Here is a 20319-nt window from a genome sequence, read left to right as displayed (position 1 = left end):
AAGGATTAGATCAGTGGGTAGAGTCAGAGGTGTGGCCAGAAAGAGAAGGACATCACAATTTCTAGTATTTGTTTAGCACATGGGTACTCACAAACTTTCTGTCGGGGGCTAAAATGACAGCGTAGTTTGTGGCCGAGGGCCGCAGTAGTAGGGGTGGGGTCAGTGGGGGGCGTGGTCAGTGGGGGGCGGGACTAGAGTAAAAAAAATCAACCCTGTTTAAAAAAGTAGACAATGCAATCTTAACAGGCATTGCATAGCTTCATACACACTTTACCCCAATTCCGTCATTACTTTTGGCCCATCCTTAGCCCCGCAATAGCCTGCAATGGTGGAAAGGCATGGACCAAAAACTGCCTAAAGTCAAGAGGACTTCCAAGGGTTTACTTTTTATTCCTGGAGCAAACTCCATGGCTGCTGAGGCCAGTCTCTCTCTCTGTCTCTCTGTCAGTCAGTCCCTGTCTCACCCAGTCAGTCAGTCTCTCTCTCAGTCAGTCAGTAAGTCTCTCTCAGTCAGTCAGTCAATCTCTCTCTGTCAGTCAGTCTCTTTTAGTCAGTCAGCTAGTCTGTCAGTCTCTCTCTCAGTCAGTTACTCTCTCTCTATCAGTCACCCTCTATGTCAGTCTCCCTCAGTCTTTCTCAGTCAGTCTCTCTCAATCAGTCTCTCTCTCTCCTAGTCAGTCAGTCTCTCTCTCTGTCAGTCAATCTCTTTCTCTGTCAGTTACTCTCTCTCTCTCAGTCACTCTCTCTCTCGCAGTCAGTCTCTCTCTCGTAGTCAGTCAGTCTCTCTGTCCCAGTCCGTCTCACTCTTAGTCAGTCAGTCTCTCAGTCAGTCAGTCTCTCTCTCTTAGCCACTCTGTCTCTCTGTCTGTTAGTCTCCCTCAGTCGGTCAGTCTCTCTTTGTCAGTAAATCAGTCTCTCTCTTAGTCAGTCTGCCTCTCCAATCAGTCAATCTCTCTCTATCAGTCAGTCAGTCTCTCTTAGTCAGTCAGCTAGTCTGTCAGTCTCTCTGTCAGTCAGTTTCTCAGTCTCTCTCAGTCACTCTCTGTCAGTCTCTCTCAGTCTTTCTCAGTTAGTCTCTCTCAATCAGTCTCTCTCTCTGTCAGGCAGTCTCTGTCAGTCAGTCTGTCAGTCTCTCTTCTAGTCAGTCAGGCTCTCTCTCAGTAAATCATTATCTCTCTCTTAGTCAGTCTCTCTCCACTCTCTCTCTTTCCTTTTTGTCTATCCACAGTCTCTCTCCCCCTCTCTCCACTCTTCCTTCTCTCCTCTCTCTCCACTCTGTCTCTCCACTCTGTTTCTCCACTCTCTCTCTCCACTCTCATCTGTCACTGGTAAAAGTGGGTTTCTGGAGGTCCATGGGTACATTAACTGCAAGGTCAGTGGGCTGCAAAGGAAGACCTGCCGGCCTCACTATGAGTACCACGGTAAGCAGCAACAGTCCTGGAGAGAGGTATGCTTGGTTGTTGTGAACCATAAAAGTACAGGGATATGTATGATTCCCCTTCAGTATCTATGTACTTTGTGGGCAAATGTAGGGGAAAACAATGCTGTCAAAATCGTAATTTAGTGCATTAAAAAAAGATACTTTGCAAGAACGATTAGCATATCTCACAAATTGAAAGGTCGTGTACTAATTGAAAATACTTATTAGGGCTGGCTGTGTGTGATATTACCAAGTGTTCAGCAACATTAATTTCTAGGTTGCGGCCCTCCCATGACAGCAGTAACACAAAGCAGCCTCATGTGAAGTTGCACAAGATTCCTGATTCTTCTCGTGATGAACTGAATTGTGACCACCTAAAATGTGTTGTGCTTTTGAGTTTCGTAGCCTCATTATTCCAACCATAAAAATATAAACATTTAAATGCCCATGCACACGTGCTTGCTGTGAGGTGAGGTATTTCAATGACGTGTTCGTGGCATGGTCACGGTTTGAGGAAGCATTTTTGCCATTCCTACACTTGTAAGTGTGCAGTGTGCACCCACGCCAGCCCAGACCCTGGCCGAAAGGGCTTCAGCAAATTCCCCCGTCCCCTCTCCCCCCCGCCCACTCCACCCCCCTCCTTCCCTCGGTGTGGCAGCCCGTCTCAGACAGCTTCCCCGGGCACACACCGCACTAGAGTATTTCACAGGTCTTTTAAAGACCATTTACTTGCAAATGAGGTTTTGTCGTGTTTCGCCTCTCCTTAGCGCCCCTGCATCTCCACTCTATTACCGGAACATCGCCCAGCCCCCAGAGAGCAGAGTCTCTCGGAGTCCAACCGGCGGTGTTTGCTGGCACTCGTTAAAAAAAAAAACACCAGTAGGATGTGGGCAAGGTCCGCGGGCCGCCAAAGAAGGTTGCTGGGCCGCTGGCGGCCTGAGGGCCGTACTATGAGTACCCCTGGTTTAGCAATTCACTGACCAGTTACAGCTTATTACATTATTTAATTCAACCAATGGATGCACATGTTTATTAAAGGTTTAATATGAGTTATTGACATTAAAATACATTCACAAAGTGGGATATATTTCCAATCACAGAATGTCACCCATATGCTCAAAAGTGGAATCACAAACTATCTGTCTCCGAGCCGTGTAGTTTCTGTCATCAGAACTTCTCTTGCCCTTTTCCACAATAGCAGTTAAAAAATTAATGGCAAAATATCTTAGTTTGTAAATGTATTCCACATAATTATGACTCTGCCATATTTGTCACATAATACATCATCTGCTGCATAATTTGGCGATTATAACTAATAAATTGTTTGCAGCTCAAACCGATCAAAGGTTACTGAAAAATGTGACTTGTGTTGCTGCGAAGTGGAGGGCCCTTTGCAAAGTGTGACCGGTCACCTTTCTCACTGCTTCATTTGTATGTTACACTGGTATTAATGAGGCACAATCTTTGCAAAGACAGTTAGTATGTGTAAAAAGTCAAAATAATAAAGTATCAGAAAATATACCGCATTACGCTGCAGCCATTTCCTTGCTGCATAATTTAGTAAACACTGCAGCATAATTTTGTCCCTGATAGCTGTATAATTCCAGTGGCCCCAAAGAAGGCAACACATGTTAAAAGTGCTCGTGCATGAAGCAGAGAGACAGTGAAGTTTGCAAACTTAGTTGGGTGTGTGTGCAGATCCTGCATTGCCGATCCCTGGTGAGTTGCACTACTACTGCTGTAACAAGGCCAATGGGTGAGGCGGACTGGTTTCATGGGTCCTGTGACCTCAGTGACAGAGTCACTGTTGCTCTAGGGTGTACTGCTTCGTAGGCCTGCCCATAAGACTGAAGGTACACTTCAGTATGGATTGTGTTGGACAGGCCTTCAAAGTTAACGCACTAGGATTGACCTGCTGGTGCTATGACACCAGGGCTTCTAAGGTCTTGCAGTGCCTTTTTACGTCTAGCATGGGAATGTGCTCCTTCAGGAGAGTGATCCGGTGGACTGGCCATAAAGGCTGAACCTGGTTCTCCAGTGCCAAAACTGGCAGCTGTGGCCATAGTGCCACATCTTCTCCCCCACTGAACACCAGACTGCTCCCCTAAGAGAAAATTGCACTGCCTTCAGCTACAACCAAATCCTGCAGTGCTATAAACACCTGGATCCTGGGGCTAAAAGTGAAATTCCGGGGGATGATGCACCAATATATTGGAGTAAATATGAGATTGTTGTATTGCAAGAGACCTGGTTGTTAATACCGCAGGAAGTAGCTAATTATAAACTTCATTACGTCAATGCTGTAAGATCAAACCGCTATGGGAGAGCAAAGGGATGCCTAGCAGTGTATATTTCAACGGCAATGGCCATAGGCTCAGAGCAACTTAATACAACCACGCCAGACATACAGGTTATCAAATTAGACAATTTTTCAACACATAATTTAACAACAATATTATTAATAAATGTCTATTTGCATCCAAATGTAGGAAAAAAATAACAGCAGTTGGATAAACTATTCTTGATAATCACAAAATACAGACTGACGCACCCAGAGTGGGAAATCATAATAACAGGGGACTTTAATACCAACCTTATTTACACCCCGGAGGAAGATGAGGTAATAACTGCGCAAAATGTTTCCTGGTCGGCACCACTACAAAAATCTTCAATGGCAAAACGCAGGGATTTAATTGGCCAAGAAACAGTTATGGTCCTGGAACATCTAGGTCTAAAAATAATAAATGGAAGAACGCAAGATGATAGGCCTCCATCTTGGACATATCAAGGAACAAATGCACAGTCAATAACAGACTTTACAATTCTGTCTTTACCCTTACTGAATAAAGTGAGGAAATTCATGATTAAGTTTACAACACAAAGTAACCATTCATATCAGCATCTGGAAATAATAACTAATTTTAATAAGCATCAGGGAGCCCCTATAGGGATAGGTAATCTATCAACAACTAATTTGAAGTGTATAAGATGTTCGGCAGGTAATCTAGTCGAGATAACAAAGCTAGCAAAGGAGGTATTAGAATCAAACATAGCTACAGAAAACTACCAAAAAGGGTCAAGGCAGCAGACCAGGTCAAGCACTACTAGTTCTATGTTTCTAAGTTCTGGGTGGTGCAAACTTCTTCCTACACCTGCTACCAATAGGTGTTTAGGTCAAAGATACAAAAGCAAAAGTGGAAGGTGCACACAATTAGAGTCCAAAGGAAAGATAGTGTATTGTTTATCTTCTTCTTTATTTAGCAGTTTTTTTCAAATACAGGCACAGCCAACGCGTTTCGTTCCATTAGCCTTGTGGAACTTCGTCAGGGCGAAGGGGACGCCGCCACGAGACGTTACATGAAATTGGAGCACCCGACTGCAGGTGCTCAGTGGTTATTACCACGAACACCGGGTTTTACTACGGACCGGTGACCTCTTCTTTTTGAATTTATGCCCTGACACTAGAGGGAAGAGCAAGAAATTATCGTTGCGAATATTAGGTTACATGCCTTTGAAAACCCAGAATCTGCTATTGTGTGATCCACAAGGTGGGTCTGAATAGATTCCAATCCCAAAATTGAATCAATTCGCCCTGATGAAGTTCCACAAGGCTAATGGAACGAAACGCGTTGGCTGTGCCTGTATTTGAAAAAAACTGCTAAATAAAGAAGAAGATAAACAATACACTATCTTTCCTTTGGACTCTAATTGTGTGCACCTTCCACTTTTGCTTATATAGCTACAGAAAACAACCAAGTTGAAAACTGGGCAACTTTTACTACAAAGTTTATGAGGCTCGCACCCAAACAGGAGCATACAAAATATAAAAGAAGCAGGAGAGACGGTGAAACTGTCAAATAATGTACTAACATTAAGGTAATAAATTAGGAAGGTGGCTAGAAAGAACAGGATAAATAACGATGTGACTTCTTGGAATGATATAAAAATCTGAAAAGGTTATGTAAAAAACGAACCTGGAAGGGTCAAAAATTAAACCAGGAGCAGTTCTGGACAAGGCTTCTTTTTTGCGCCAAACAATCGAACAATCAAGCGTTTTGGAAAATAGTAAATGGAATATCCAGACCCTCCCAAACCGTAAATGGCGCTTGTGTGACAGAGTCAGACTGGGTACACTACTTGACAAGTACTTTTAAGAAAGGTACAGGTGGTGAAAATAAAAATAGTTATATTGGTTTTGGATCTAACCTGCCAGATACACCTAAGGAACAGTGTAAAAGAATGGGCTCCCAAATAACGCCGGATTGCCAGGTAGCCGATAGGATAATGAAAATAATAAAATCAGGTCGAAGGGAAGGGGCCCCGGGCCCAAATGGAATACCGCAGCCATCTTGTCTGGTGACTATGAATACTGGGCGAGCCCGTTGTCAGGACTGTTCTTGGAGGCAAAATTAACAAACAATCTGCAGATGAGTTGGAGAGGTGCAATAATCAACCCAATATTCAAGGGAGGGGACAGATCGGATCCTGAAAATTATAGGCTCATAGCTTTAACCCATTCCGTGCTCCCTGGTGCCCCGAAATAACGGCCACGGTAAACAGGTTAATGGATGTGGAAGCAAAATATTATGCTTCATTAATCCTGGAGCACCTAGTAGAATGGTCCACTAAAAATAAGCTGATTCCTATGAACCAAACCGAATTTCGCAAGGGGTCCGGTACAACAACATGATTGCAGAAAGGTGTAAACGTTTGAATTTAAAATTACAGCTCTGCTTTATTGATTTTAAAGCAGCATTTGACAGCATAGAGCGAGGAATATTGTGGTGTAAATTGAAGAAAATGGGTCTCCCAAAAGTACAACTGCGTGCCATTATTCAATTGTATACTGGAACATGGATACAAATAAAAATTGTAAATGGTACGAGAATTTCAAAGAAAATCTACACTGCAATACGGCTAAAGCAAGACTGCGTTTTAGCCCCCCATGTATTCAATCTTTTTATGGCGGATCTCTCTATAACATTAAGTGAGACAAATGCTCATCCCCCTCGTCTAGGTCCATTGCCGATAACACATCTTTGTTACGCTGATGATATAGTACTGCTCAGCGACACACGAGTTGGCTTACAAAGATCATTAAACGAGTTAGCGACATTTGCGAAGGTCAACGCCTTGGAAATCAATATAAAGAAAACAAAGACGATGACTATTGCAAAGCGGACATGGAAGCAAAATTGCCTGTCAGGCTGGGAGAAATAACATTAGGGGTAGTTAATAACTACAAATATCTAGGTCTGTACATTGATGTTCGTTTAAATTTACAAAAACATAAACAATATTTGGAAGCAAAAGGGAATGGTCTAATATACGCATTTTGTGCCCTCTCAAAAAAACGAAAGGGTCCATTTTTAAAGCCTTTATTAGGTACAATGGCTGCCAAATTGATGCAGAGAGTGGAGTACGCAAGCGTCGTTCTACACGGAACAGATGCTGAGCTGTTGGATAAGATTCAAGTAAAAGCACACAAAAGGGTCTTTAAGTTACTTCAAAATGAGTCACCAGCACAGGTTGGAATTTGGTCTTATCCATCAAGGGATTGGGAGAAACTATGCAAATGTCAACAGATGGTATAAAATCTGGTTGAGTCGAGCCAACATTTTACACGATGCCTTGTGGCGAGCTCAGGAAGAAGATCAGCACTCCATTTATGGCAAGTTTTTGAAATTGGCCATGGAAGAAACAGAGTCTAAAGAACTTTGGGTACAGCCTCCCTCTTTTCCCGTTTTTCGTAAAGTGGTAAACAAAATGGTGAAAATACACGCATTAATAATAGAGGACAAAAATAAATTTGCAAAGAGGTCTCATGCTTGGATGGTAATACAGTCCTGTACAAAGTTACATCTGGCAGAATATTTGAGTACAACATATGCATACTATCTAAAAAGGAAACTTATGGCCACCAGGTTTGGGTTATTACCAAGTTTAGCGGATCAGCCAAGATGGAGATATAATGGGCCTACATCATGTACACTATGTGGCACTGACAAGCAAGTCCTCATTCATCTTATTTGTGTATGTCCTGGCTTAAGGCTGACCCAGGTGTGGTTTTTGAAAAAGGTATTTAATGAGAGAGGCATTAGGTCTTTTAGATCCGCAATAATCATGGGTTTGGACGCAACGGATTCCTATCTAAACTGTAAGATGATGACATTTTTGATACAATATGAGCAGATAATAATGAAAAAGGGTAACCAAACCTCTACGCCATTGCTGGGGTAGTGCTTGGCAAGTATTAATATGAACTGGTGGTAGGGACTGCATCATTGACTATAATATTGGGACTAGGACAAGTAGCAACGGAAGCCCTGTTTTTTGGTAAACATAAATAGGTTTAGGCATGCCGTTTTTATATAGTTTATATAGGTTTTAAAAGGAGTGTTTTGTTTTAGCCAAAAATTCATCAACACTGTATATTTTTGTATGAAATCCCTTTTTTATAATCTTCTTGAAATCTTTTGCAAAATTTTAAGATATATAACTTTTTTCGATATTGTATGGTTTTTATTAACTGAAACAATAAAGATTTTACTTTACTCTACCTGGATGCGACTCAATTCAAATAATGCACTAGACAAGAGTAATATGCTGCCTGAAAAAAAGTAACAACATCCTGGAAAAAGCAAACACTCATAGAAAATGCAAGATTAAGTAAAGCATGTGAAATCTAAGTAGGAACAACGTGGTTGCCTTAATGCTTTTACACTCATTATTCAGAAATCAATGAGTGTTTTGCTTGAAAAGTTAAGTAAATGACTACCGGGCCTAGATGTGAACCGTTTCAATGCCCATTGCTTATATCCTTACAAAACGTAAGCAGTTTGGTTTATAAAGACCACATCCCTGGATGCAGATGAACTAAAATAAGGAAGACAGCTTATAATGAACACATTAAACGTTTTCCACTCTACACATTAACTAGGTATTGCAGTCCCTTCAGGAATGCAGCGCTTCCCCAACTAAAGAAAACAATGCTGCAGCTACGGCCCAGGGAGGGAGTTCCGTGGTGCAGAAAGGCGGGGCGGGGGAGGAGTGCTTAACACCAGAATATGTATAATTGGAGGTAAGTAAACGCATTTGCGATGCAGGGTACGCTACGAAATTCGTTTTATTTATTAAATTGTTTACTTACCTCCAATTATCCATATTCTGGTGTTTAGCACCCCCTGCCCCGCCTTTCTGCCCCACGGAACTCCCTCCACGGGCCGCGGCTGAAATGCTGTTCAAAGAAAGACGAGAAAACAAAAATAGCATTTCACTGGTAAACTTTGTAAAGTGGCGCTTAAGTGTGTGAGAGTGAATTTAACCAATCTGGCCACTTTGCGACCTCTATGTCTTGCCAATCTCACCATACCAGAGCAGAGAAGCAGGGTGCCTGACCGCCTTCAGCAGTTGGAGTTCCATCGTGCCAGTGCAGAGAGCAGGGTAACTGGCTGCCTTCAGCAGTTGGCATCTTTCCTTTGCATTTTCTCCTCCATCACAAGATCCTCTCTGAAGTCCACATTCTCTTGCGCGCGCTCATTCTTCCCTGCTTAAGGTTTTGTTTTTTTGCTCTTCCTCTTTTTCAGGCGTTCTTTCTCTCTCTGTTGCTACCTTACCTCAACTTTCCCCTATCGGCACCTTTCTATGTCTCTCTTCCTCTTTCTCGCTGTACTCTCTTTTCACCTCGGTCTCTTTGTACATGTTTCTACTGCTTTCTTCCCCCTCTTCTGCAATTTGTTTCCTGTTTCTATAGTTTTTATCCAGTCTCTGTCTGTCTGCAGTGTGTTCTTTCACTCTTTCTACCTTTCACATTCCAACTCCTTCTGTCTCTCCCCGTCACTCTCCTTCACACCAACACGTTCTTTCACTCCTTATTCTCTCTTCTCTTCTCGAACATTGTCTCTCACTGCCCCTATGCGCTCACTGCCTCTCTTCCTGTCTATCTTTCCACATCGGTCTCTTTCTGTCTGTCAGCCTCTTAGCCAGAGTACCTGCTGCTATCCAGTCTTCTCCAGGACCTTTACTCCAAGAGAGAAAAGACATGCAAGAGACCCCAGTGAGGGAGGTCACCAGGTGTGGAAGGGAGGAGAGAGGAGGAATAGGAAAGAGGCATTTAAATACCCGAGGGGTAGAAGTAAGCTTAGCTGTATGCGCCGGTGGAAGTGTGACTCTAGCGCAAGGCATCACGGGATACCCCTTGGCAGAGAGCCTGAGGTGCAAATAAAGGAATCTGGTACAAACAAAATGGTGTACAACCGTGCACAGGAGAAACACCACCTGCCAGCACAAGGGGTAAAGCTGGCACAGACCTCACTAAGGCCGGTGCTCTGAGACCACATCAGAGATGAATGCACGGGCTCTGGTTTGTACCCGAGCGCTTATGGACAACACTCTCTTCTAATTAGGAAAAGGGAAATGCAGAGGAGAAGCCGCCAGTGGAATATCCCCCCCACCATACTAGGGATTTAACTGCCCCCGCACTTTACATCAAACTGTTACTATTATGCACTAATAATCTGTGATCTATATCGCGTGCACACCTCACTTCTGCCGATTCTTTGCGCTATAAATAACAGTCTTCCAAATCACTCCAGTTTAGTGGTGCAAGAGGAGTCTGTGATAATGCAGCAGGCAGGGAGAGAGTGGCCCAGAGTCTGCTCTGCCCCATCATAACCTTTCCCACCTGACAGCGATGGCAGATGAATGCGCCCATCAATCACCCGCCCAGATTCACCAGCTGCTCTGGAAAAAACATGCATTTTCAGCGCATTCAGGGACTAGTTAACTTTAACACTAGGTCTCAGAGTTCAGACTGACCCAGCCTGCAAGTGTAAGTGTACAGTGCGCTTAGAGGGCCCCTGGAGCTCGGGGGCCCCCTCACTGCGCGGGCTGCTCAGGCCTTTGTTACGCCCCTGCGTGAACGGTGACACCCCCACTCCTCCCAGACAGCCGCGCCACCACTCCCTGGCAGTTCCAGTAAACCTTGACACCCCCCACTGAAACTACTGCCGCCGCCGCAAACCAGAGAACTGTGACAACCTCCCCAACCGAGATCCGGTGAAGTGTGACACCCCCTCCTCCCCAACCGCCACCGAGAACAAGCGAACTGTAACAGCCAGCAGCCGCCAGCGCACAGAAGCAGCGCAAGGTGACCCCCCCCCCCCGGCTGAACCCCGTCCAGACATGGAGACTGCAGGCAACTGGTGCCTACAACCAGGCACCAAACATGCCAACACTGCCACCCGCCCCCTGCACAATGTCCTATGGGTGATGGTCCTTCACCCATAGGACTTTCAGAATCCTGCATCTCTCCATCAGAACTATTCCATTGGTTCTTATGGCAGTTCACCCATAGATTCTTCAGCATCCTGCATCTCGTGCATCACGACAACTCCATTGATTCCTATGGCAGTTCGCCCATAGGACCTTCAGCATCCTGCATCTCTTGCATCAGAACCATTCATTTGATTCCTAGAACAGTTCACCCACAGGACCTTCAGCATCCTGCATCTCTTGCATCAGGACCACTCCATTGATTCCTACGACAGTTGGCCCATAGGACCTTCAGCATCCTGCATCTCTTGCATCAGGAATGGTCCATTGATTCCTACAGCAGTTCACCCATAGGACCTTCAGCATTCTGCATCTCGTGCATCAAGACCACTCCATTGATTCCTACAGCAGTTCACCCATAGGACCTTCAGCATCCTGCATCTCATGCATCAAGACCACTCCATTGATTCCTACAGCAGTTCACTCATAGGACCTTCAGCATTCTGCATCTCGTGCATCAAGACCACTCCATTGATTCCTACAGCAGTTCACCCATAGGACCTTCAGCATTCTGCATCTCGTGCATCAAGACCACTCCATTGATTCCTACAACAGTTCATCCATTGTACCTTCAGCATCCTGCATCTCATGCATCAAGACCACTCCATTGATTCCTACAGCAGTTCACCCATAGGACCTTCAGCATCCTGCATCTCATGCATCAAGACCACTCCATTGATTCCTACAGCAGTTCACCCATAGGACCTTCAGCATTCTGCATCTCGTGCATCAAGACCACTCCATTGATTCCTACAACAGTTCATCCGTAGGACCTTCAGCATCCTGCATCTCTTGCATCAGAACCATTCATTTGATTCCTATGGCAGTTCACCCACAGGACCTTCAGCATCCTGCATCTCTTGCATCAGGACCGCTCCATTGATTCCTACAGCAGTTCACCCATAGGACCTTCAGCATCCTGCATATCTTGCATCAGGACCGCTCCATTGATTCCTACGACAGTTCACCCATAGGACCTTCAGCATCCTGCATCTCTTGCATCAGGACCACTCCATTGATTCCTACAGCAGTTCACCCATAGGACCTTCAGCATTCTGCGTCTCGTGCATCAAGACCACTCCATTGATTCCTACAACAGTTCGCCCATAGGATCTTCAGCATCCTGCATCTCTTGCATCAGAACCATTCATTTGATTCCTATGGCAGTTCACCCACAGGACCTTCAGCATCCTGCATCTCTTGCATCAGGACCGCTCCATTGATTCCTACAGCAGTTCGCCCATAGGTCCTTCAACATCCTGCATCTCTTGCATCAGAACCATTCATTTGATTCCTATGGCAGTTCACCCACAGGACCTTCAGTATCCTGCATCTCTTGCATCAGGACCGCTCCATTGATTCCTACAGCAGTTCGCCTGTAGGACGTGGACCTGAGGACGGCTTAAACCAAGCGGTAACTACTAGACCTGACTGTGACTGGCTCCCTATTGAAGTCAGACCACACAAGCGTGCCCTTCTACCCATTTTCAAGTTACCTGTTATGGCTAACCCTAAACCATGAGTCACACTAGATAAAAAAATATGTATTGCGTTAGTGAAAAGCAGTGATTTATTAATTCATATCGCTAGAACACTCTAGTGGATGTTTGTCGTTGAGGTGTCTGTTTAAAGATAAAATTAGAATCTGTTTTTATAAAGTGCTGTTGGAATTGTATTGTATTGTATTTTTTTTTATTCGACTGTTTGATACTTCTCAATGCTTTACACTTGTTCATTTGATAACACCTGACTGCTTTAAGCTACAGCTATCCAGGACTGAGCTAAGGTTTTACAAACAAAACTGAGTGGGTTTGATACAGAATTGTGCCTTCATACCATGGTGAGGATGCACAATCACACCATGTAATAAACCACTTTCCTATCAGAATTTCATCTCACTCTGGAACTTCATCAAGGCTCATTCATTACTAGTAGACGAGAAACGATTTCAGTCAGGTACAGGCAAATCACATGGTACATCTCCTCCAATTGGTCCAGTAGTGATTTTTGGGATACCATCATCAGGCCCCTGCTATTTCAGAAGTTTTTATTTCCCATATAGTATTCACAAGCAGTGTGGACCAAAGTAGATGCTGGAACCTGTTCACCTCCATCACGAAAGTCCATATGTCCTCCCAACTTAGGTAATGGCATTATGACGGCAGGTCACAGCAGTGGTGAGATAATACCATGCCTTTAATAAAACGAAGCCTTTACAACGCTCAAAAGACCCAATGTATAACAAGGGTCTGACTTATATTTGAGCAGATGGTTTATTCCATCACAAATGTGATTGATATGCCATCCGCTCTATTAAAAGTGCATTTAATCCTGTGGCAATTGTAATAAGGAGGGTGGAATATCTGTCACGTTTTGAGGCAATAACCTGTCTGAGAAAGTGTATATCAGGCGCTAAGTCTGCAACTAGTGTTGAAGAAAAAGCGCGAACCTGCAGCAAAGGAAGAGGGCCGAGAAGCAGGTATAGTCCAAGAGTCACAGAAAAAGGGCGTTGAGTTTGAGAGCGATGACTGATAGCAAATTAACCCTTCAATCTCTTCTTGTGATGTCTGTGAGTGTTTCGTTAGATGCTTTTGTCTTCATATTATCTGATACCTGAACCCTTACCTGGCTCTCCCTTTTGAGGCAGGCAGCCTCCTGGTGTTGTGTTTTCTGTGGCTCTGCTCACCTCAAATAAAGGGTTAACACCCATGCAGCAAGTGCCCATGTGAGGCAGCAGGAATAGGATACAGTGTACACCAATACCCCGCCTAGTACAGATGGAAGCAGACATGGAGAGGAACACGGGCCTACCTGTGCACCTCCTCTGTGTATTCCTCATAAGCACCTACCTGTGCACCTCCTCTGTGTATTCCTCATAAGCACCTACCGGTGCACCTCCTCTGTTTATACCTCATTAGCACCTACCTGTGCGCCTCCTCTGTTGATACTTCATAAGCACCCACCGGTGCACCTCCTCTGTTTATACCTCACAAGCACCTACCTGTGCGCCTGCTCTATTTGTACCTCATAAGCAGCTACATAAGCCCCTCCTCTGTTGATACCTCATAGCACCTATCTGTGCACCTGCTCTATTTGTACCTCCTAAGCAGCTATATAAGCCCCTCCTCTGTTTAGTCCTCATAAGCACCTACCTGTGCACCTGCTCTGTTTGTACCTCACAAGCGCGTACCTATGCATCTCCTCCGTTTGTAGCTGTGCACCTCCTCTTTTTGTACCTCATAAGCACCTACCGGTGCACCTCCTCTGTTTATACCTCATTAGCACCTAACTGTGTGCCTCCTCTGTTGATACTTCATAAGCACCCACCGGTGCACCTCCTCTGTTTATACCTCACAAGCACCTACCTGTGCGCCTGCTCTATTTGTACCTCATAAGCAGCAACATAAGCCCCTCCTCTGTTGATACCTCATAGCACCTATCTGTGCACCTGCTCTATTTGTACCTCATAAGTAGCTATATAAGCCCCTCCTCTGTTTAGTCCTCATATGCACCTACCTGTGCACCTGCTCTGTTTGTACGTCACAAGCGTGTACCTATGCATCTCCTCTGTAGCTGTGCACCTCCACTTTTTGTACCTCATAAGCACCTACCTGTGCACCTCCTCTTTTTGTACCTCATAAGCACCTACCTGTGCACCTCCTCATTTTGTACCTCATAAGCACCTACCCTGCACCTTTCATGTACTTCATAAGCACCTACCTCTGAGCCTTCTCTGTTAGTGCCTCCCAGGCAAACCTTTGAATTGAAGCTCGTAATCCCCATGCTGACACCTGAGGTTTCTTGACTATCAAGACGTTATCTGACTTCTGCTGAAGCCTGCATAGTGAGGACGCAGACAGAGTAGGGGAGCTGAACGACAGGAAATGAGGTAAAATTGAATATAAGAATTATGGAAAAGTAGAAATTGTGCATCACCTGTGAACAATGGACCCCTCCTGCCCTGCCCTACCAAATACCCAAACAGTCACAATTTATATCCTGGACCCCAATCAGACAATGTTAAGTAAGATACCATGTAAAAAGGAAGAAAAAATGGAAAAAAGATGAATATGCACACATCTGATCCAGGAATATGAGAGGTAAGTTATTGGTTGGGATGGATTCTTTACAAGGACTAAATGGCTGATATCATTGAATATTAAATGATATGAAACAATGTTTGCCTTATCTGTGCCTATAATGTGCAAGATGGGCATTAAAATGAACCCCTCCTTCTGTTTTACAAAAAAGCCCTGGAAGGAGCTGCATCTTACAGAACCTTATCCACTTTAGGACAAACTAAAGACTTGCATTTTTAAGTTGTATTTCAGGGCCAGAAGCAGGCCCTGTAAGCTGAACTAGTTTTAGGGAGATGGACAAATGTTATAACGATAGGAAACCCACCTCAACCCACAAAAATGCTCAAATCGTACAGGTTAGAAGAAACCAGAAATATTTGAACCAGAGGAGCTGTCGAAAGTGTCAAAGGTGACTTAATGAACTGCAAGGTAAGGAAAGGAGATGGCAATTGAGCTGATCAAGTATGAACAGGAAGGCATTAAGAAGAAGTGTGTGAATGGAGTTACTTTTGTTATATACCCCTTGAAGAGTTACCTTTGTTATATACTTCCTGAAGAGTTACCTTTGTTATATCCTTCTGGAAGAGTAACCTTTGTTATATACTTCTTGAAGAGTTACTGAAATAACAGCAGCCCAGCCTGATTCCTCAATTTTTACACAATCTGTTGTTGTTTAAATGAAATCTTGTCACTGTGCATCTAGTTTAAGTTCTACCTCTAGCACATGGTTGCTCTGTGAGGGCCCTTTCTTTACTAAGTTACTCTGTAAACACTGGTAATTCACCTTCTTTTCAGAAGATAATAAGATCTGGCTTGAGCAACAGAATTTTTAGTTAAATATCAGTTTATGGTGCAATATTGTTTGCAATGTTTTAAAGATGGTGAAGAAGAGATTTCTTTTACAGCCAGTTAAACATTGTGAAATCACATTCCATTATGTTTGTGTTAGTAATTTTATGTGTCTTTACATCCAACAGAAAACTTGCCTTGAATTCATGTAATTGCTATGAATAATGAAACTAAAACTGCAAATCAGCAAACAACACTCACCAACCATGAGCTCTGGTATTCAGGAAAACATCAATGCAGTCGGAGACAGAGGAACCTGCACATAAACTTACAGAGCCTGGAAGAAGCAATCAAGGGCACTTCAGTGGATGTAAGAGTGTGAGCTGTGCACCTCCGCGTGACAAACTAAGAAACGACCCCTAGAAAATTAATTGGATCGGTATGATAAGGTTATAGCAGTGCTTTGTTTTTTAAAGTAAGAACATGCCATCATTTAGTGCTGTAGGTGTATTCTAAACTCTTTCCGGCCAAACCACAGGAGCAAGAGAAAAGCACAACGGAGTGGAGCCAGGTAACTGAAGAGTAAAGGAAAGAGGAGTTCTGCTGTCTACAATACAACAGACTGTCCAAATTTGCAGTGGCCAGAAGGAAGATGAATCTTTACCCACAAGTGTGCATAATCATTATCCAGCCTAAAGACACAACTCTCTACAAAGAAACCTCATACATATTATGAGTGTAGCAAGTGATTAATGGATATTGCACATCATTGTTAAATCAGAAATCAAACGTGCAAAATACCACAACATACAGGACATTAGAATAACTCAAGTGCTTTTTCAGCCATGTTGGCCCATCAGGAAACACAGTCTTGTGATGAAGACAAATATATACCTGACCCACAGACACTAACCAAGACAGAAAAAACATGCACATTTAGTGAGAGCTTTATATTCTCACCTCTATTAAAATGTAATCAACAAATTCACACAGGAAAAAACCCATTAAAGTGCAGTGAATGTGGGAAGAACTTTAGTCAATCAGCACACCTAAAAGAGCATCATCGAACACACACAGGGGAAAAACCATTTAGATGTAGTGAATGTGTGAAGAGCTTTCGTCACTTATCAACCCTACAATGTCATCAACGAAGACACACAGGTGAAAAACCATACCATTGCAGTGAATGTGGCAGTGGTTTTTATGATTCTTCTGGATTAAGGTTTCATCAGCGAACTCACACAGGGGAAAAGCCATTCAAGTGCAGTGAATGTCTGAAGAGCTTTAGTCGGTTATCAGACCTACAAAAACATATACGAACACACACTGGGGAAAAACCATACCATTGCAATGAATGTGAAAGTTGTTTTAGTGATTCCTCAAATCTCAGGATTCATCAGCGAACACACACAGGGGAAAAGCCATTCAATTGCAGTGAATGTATGAAGAGCTTTAGTCAGTTATCAAATCTACAGACACATCAGCGAACACACACAAGGGAAAAACCATACCATTACAATGAATGTGGAAGTCGTTTTAGTGATTCCTCAAATCTCAGGATTCATCAGCGAACACACACTGGGGAAAAACCATTCAAGTGCAGTGAATGTGCAAAGTGCTTTAGTTGGTTATCACAGCTACAAAGTCATCAGCGAACACACAGAGGGGAAAAGCCATTTAAGTGCAGTGAATGTGTGAAGAGCTTTAGTAGATTTGCAAACCTAGAAAGACATCAGCAAACACATAATGGGGAAAGACCATATAATTGCAGTGAATGTGGAAGTAGTTTTAGTGACTCTTCAGCATTAAGGATTCACCAGCGAATTCATACTGGGGAAAAACCATATCATTGCAATGAATGTGGCAGTAGTTTTAGTGACCCTTCAGCATTACGAATTCATCAGCGAACTCACACTGGGGAAAAGCCATTCAAGTGCAAAGAATGCACAAAGAGCTTTATTCAATCAGCACACTTAAAAGAGCATCAGCGAACACACACTGGGGAAAAGCCATTCAGGTGCAGTGAATGCACGAAGAGCTTTATTCAATCAGCACACTTAAAAGAGCATCAGCGAACACACACTGGGGAAAAACCATTTAGGTGCAGTGAATGTGTGAAGAGCTTTAGTCACTTATCAACCTTAGAAAGACATCAGTGCACACACACAGGTGAAAGGCCATTCAAGTGCAGTGAATGTGTGAAGAGTTTTAGTCAAAAAGCACTCCTAAAAGTACATCAGCGAACTCACACAGGGGAAAAACCATTCAGGTGCAGTGAATGTGAAAGTAGCTTTAGTCGATCATCAAACCTACACAGACATCAGCAAACACATACTGGGGAGAAACCATACAATTGCAGTGAATGTGGCAGTAGTTTTAGTAACTCCTCAAACTTAAGGATGCATCAGAAAACCCACACCGGGGAAAAGCCATACCACTGCAATGAATGTGACCGTAGTTTTAGACACTTGTCGTCATTAAGGATTCATCAGGGAACTCACACAGAGGGCAAAGCCATTCAATTGCACTGAATATGTGAAGAAATGTAATCACTAATCAGGCCTACAAAGATATCAACAAACATGCAGGGAAAAACATTAAATTGCAGTGAAGAGCTTTATTCACTCATCATACCTACAAAGACATCAACAAACACACACTGGGGCTAAACCATACCATTGCAATGAATGTGGAAGTAGTTTTAGTAAATCTTCAGAGGCTCTGGGAGTAAAAGTAAGCCCCCATGGTTTTTCAATCCACGACCTAAGGAGATCTTAACATATTTTTCAAAAACACTCCTAGTTGGAGCTCTACGGTCTTCAGCTGGTGTGCAAGGCCTTCTTGTGGGTTTTTTGCTATCATTTTGTGAGCTGAAATTTTTTTCAAAGAAAGACTCAGGGACATATTGGTTTTGTTTAATAAAAAAACTCCCTGGGTCTTTCTTTTAACATTTTGCAGACTGCAAACTACTTTGATAATAAAAACTATGTTAAACAACAGACTCATAGACATGATGATTTTTTAATTAAAACCTTTTTAAACATTTTTGTAAAATCACTGTTATTAAACATTGCATTGAGGGAATTACTGAAATATAGATTTGATTAAAAACATTAATGATTTTTGGAGAAAGCTGATTTATATATATTATGCTATATATGCTTAATGTATATTGATATGCTCACCCCTTAATGGAGCCAATAGGTCCACTTGTTATATATATTCTGGTGCTGTGACAAAATCATTAGTCTCCCTAAGTGCGGCCTGCAAGACCAGCCACACCCTAAGCATGGCAGAAGGCTGTGTGTGGTGTGGGGTTTGCTGCACTTAAGGGGATGGTGCAGAGCCTGTCCAGAGGCAGGCCTGCTAACAATATCATGATGTGCATGGCCAAAGGCCATGTGTGGCATGGAGTTGCAAGTGTGCGAGGGGTTGGATGCAGGGCCTGGTCACAAAACCTTTAACGTATTGAAAGTGCATGGCAGGGGTTAGCTGCCCACAGGTATTTGGAGGCAGGGCCTGGCAGCAGGCGAGGTCCTGTGGCTAACCTCACGCTGCGCACTGTCAAAGGCTGTGTGCTTCGGGGATTGGCTCTTAAATATGGTAATAAAATATAAGCCTTTATGTTAACAAACTTAGAAATTCTCTGATGAAAACAAAGGGTTAAGTGACGTTATAGTTATGAGTTGTAATTTTATCTTGCTTTACATTAAAAAATTCCTTCGAAATTCACAGAAAAACACAAGTTTAAGGTGACGTTATAATTAGGTGAAAATTAAACTGACAACATGACATCTAAATTCAAAAACCACTGAAATTCACCAGTTATAATTATCTCTAGTAACTATAATATGTTCCCTAAAGTACCTATTATTTACACCCTCACCATGCACAGCTAATTACTCCACATATTACATCACTCATAACTCGTCTGTAACACCATTAATAACATCACTGCAACATTTGAATTTACATCAGTGATAACAGAACTGTACATGGGGGGCGTGAGTTGCTAATATATTATTAAAACATCATACATTAACGCCCTGTCATTTATAGACGGCATATTTATCTGCAAAATGACCACTAAATTTGCAGACATACAGCTTAACTAATAAAGGTCTATAGCACAAATGAATAGAAATCAGGTTTCAGTGAATATCATTTGTGCATCACGCAACTAAACCTTCTTGATTTGTTTTGATCCTTTTAAAATCTTTAGTCCCATCACACTTCAGAATTACAAAAAAATGGGTTTCATTTTTGCTTTCCTAATTGTTTTTTTTTTTTTTTTTTTTTTTTGGAAAACCTTTATTTATAGAAAAAGTACACCGCTATTCAGCCATACATCCCGGAGGCCAGGCAGCATTGAGGTAGCAGGTAGGTTCGTGTACAATACTGTATACAGAAGCAATCAGGTTTAATTTTCAGATAGTGCTGAACTTAGGAATAAATAAACCAAGAAAGAAGAAAGCCTCAAGGCTAGAAAAAGAGGTTATGCATTAAGCGAGAAAGGAAGAGAAAGAGGAAGAAGGTAGGTTGAGGACGGCACAGAGATAGTGGACTTGTGTAGCGGGAGGAGGTCAGGGGCTGCACACCCTAGGCAGCGCACAATAATAACAGCAACAGAAAGTCATGTGGGGAGTAGCACTTCAGGATAACCAGTTTGGAACCACGGGTTAGGGCCGCTACGGGGAC

The 20319-nt window shown here is 43.0% G+C and overlaps 1 protein-coding gene across 2 annotated transcripts in view; it reads left to right on the top strand.

Annotated features, from left to right (window-relative positions):
- Positions 1-18620, top strand: part of LOC147661238 (uncharacterized) — a 163574-nt gene extending 144954 nt beyond the window's left edge. The window contains exon 2 of one of the 2 annotated variants that reach the window (XM_086951202.1): positions 15810-18620. In XM_086951202.1, coding sequence (XP_086807328.1) covers positions 16467-18152 — 1686 coding nt within the window. In that variant the 5' untranslated portion in view covers positions 15810-16466 and the 3' untranslated portion in view covers positions 18153-18620. The remainder of the gene's footprint in view (positions 1-15809) is intronic. The other variant, XM_086951203.1, reaches the window with a different exon arrangement.
- Positions 18621-20319: the final 1699 nt, after the last annotated feature.

The sequence above is a fragment of the Lissotriton vulgaris genome, unplaced genomic scaffold (genome assembly GCF_964263255.1).
Source record: "Lissotriton vulgaris unplaced genomic scaffold, aLisVul1.2 SCAFFOLD_372, whole genome shotgun sequence".
Taxonomy (NCBI): Eukaryota; Metazoa; Chordata; class Amphibia; order Caudata; family Salamandridae; genus Lissotriton; species Lissotriton vulgaris.
Note: the sequence above shows the minus strand (reverse complement) of the source record. Positions and strands in the feature narration are given on the sequence as shown.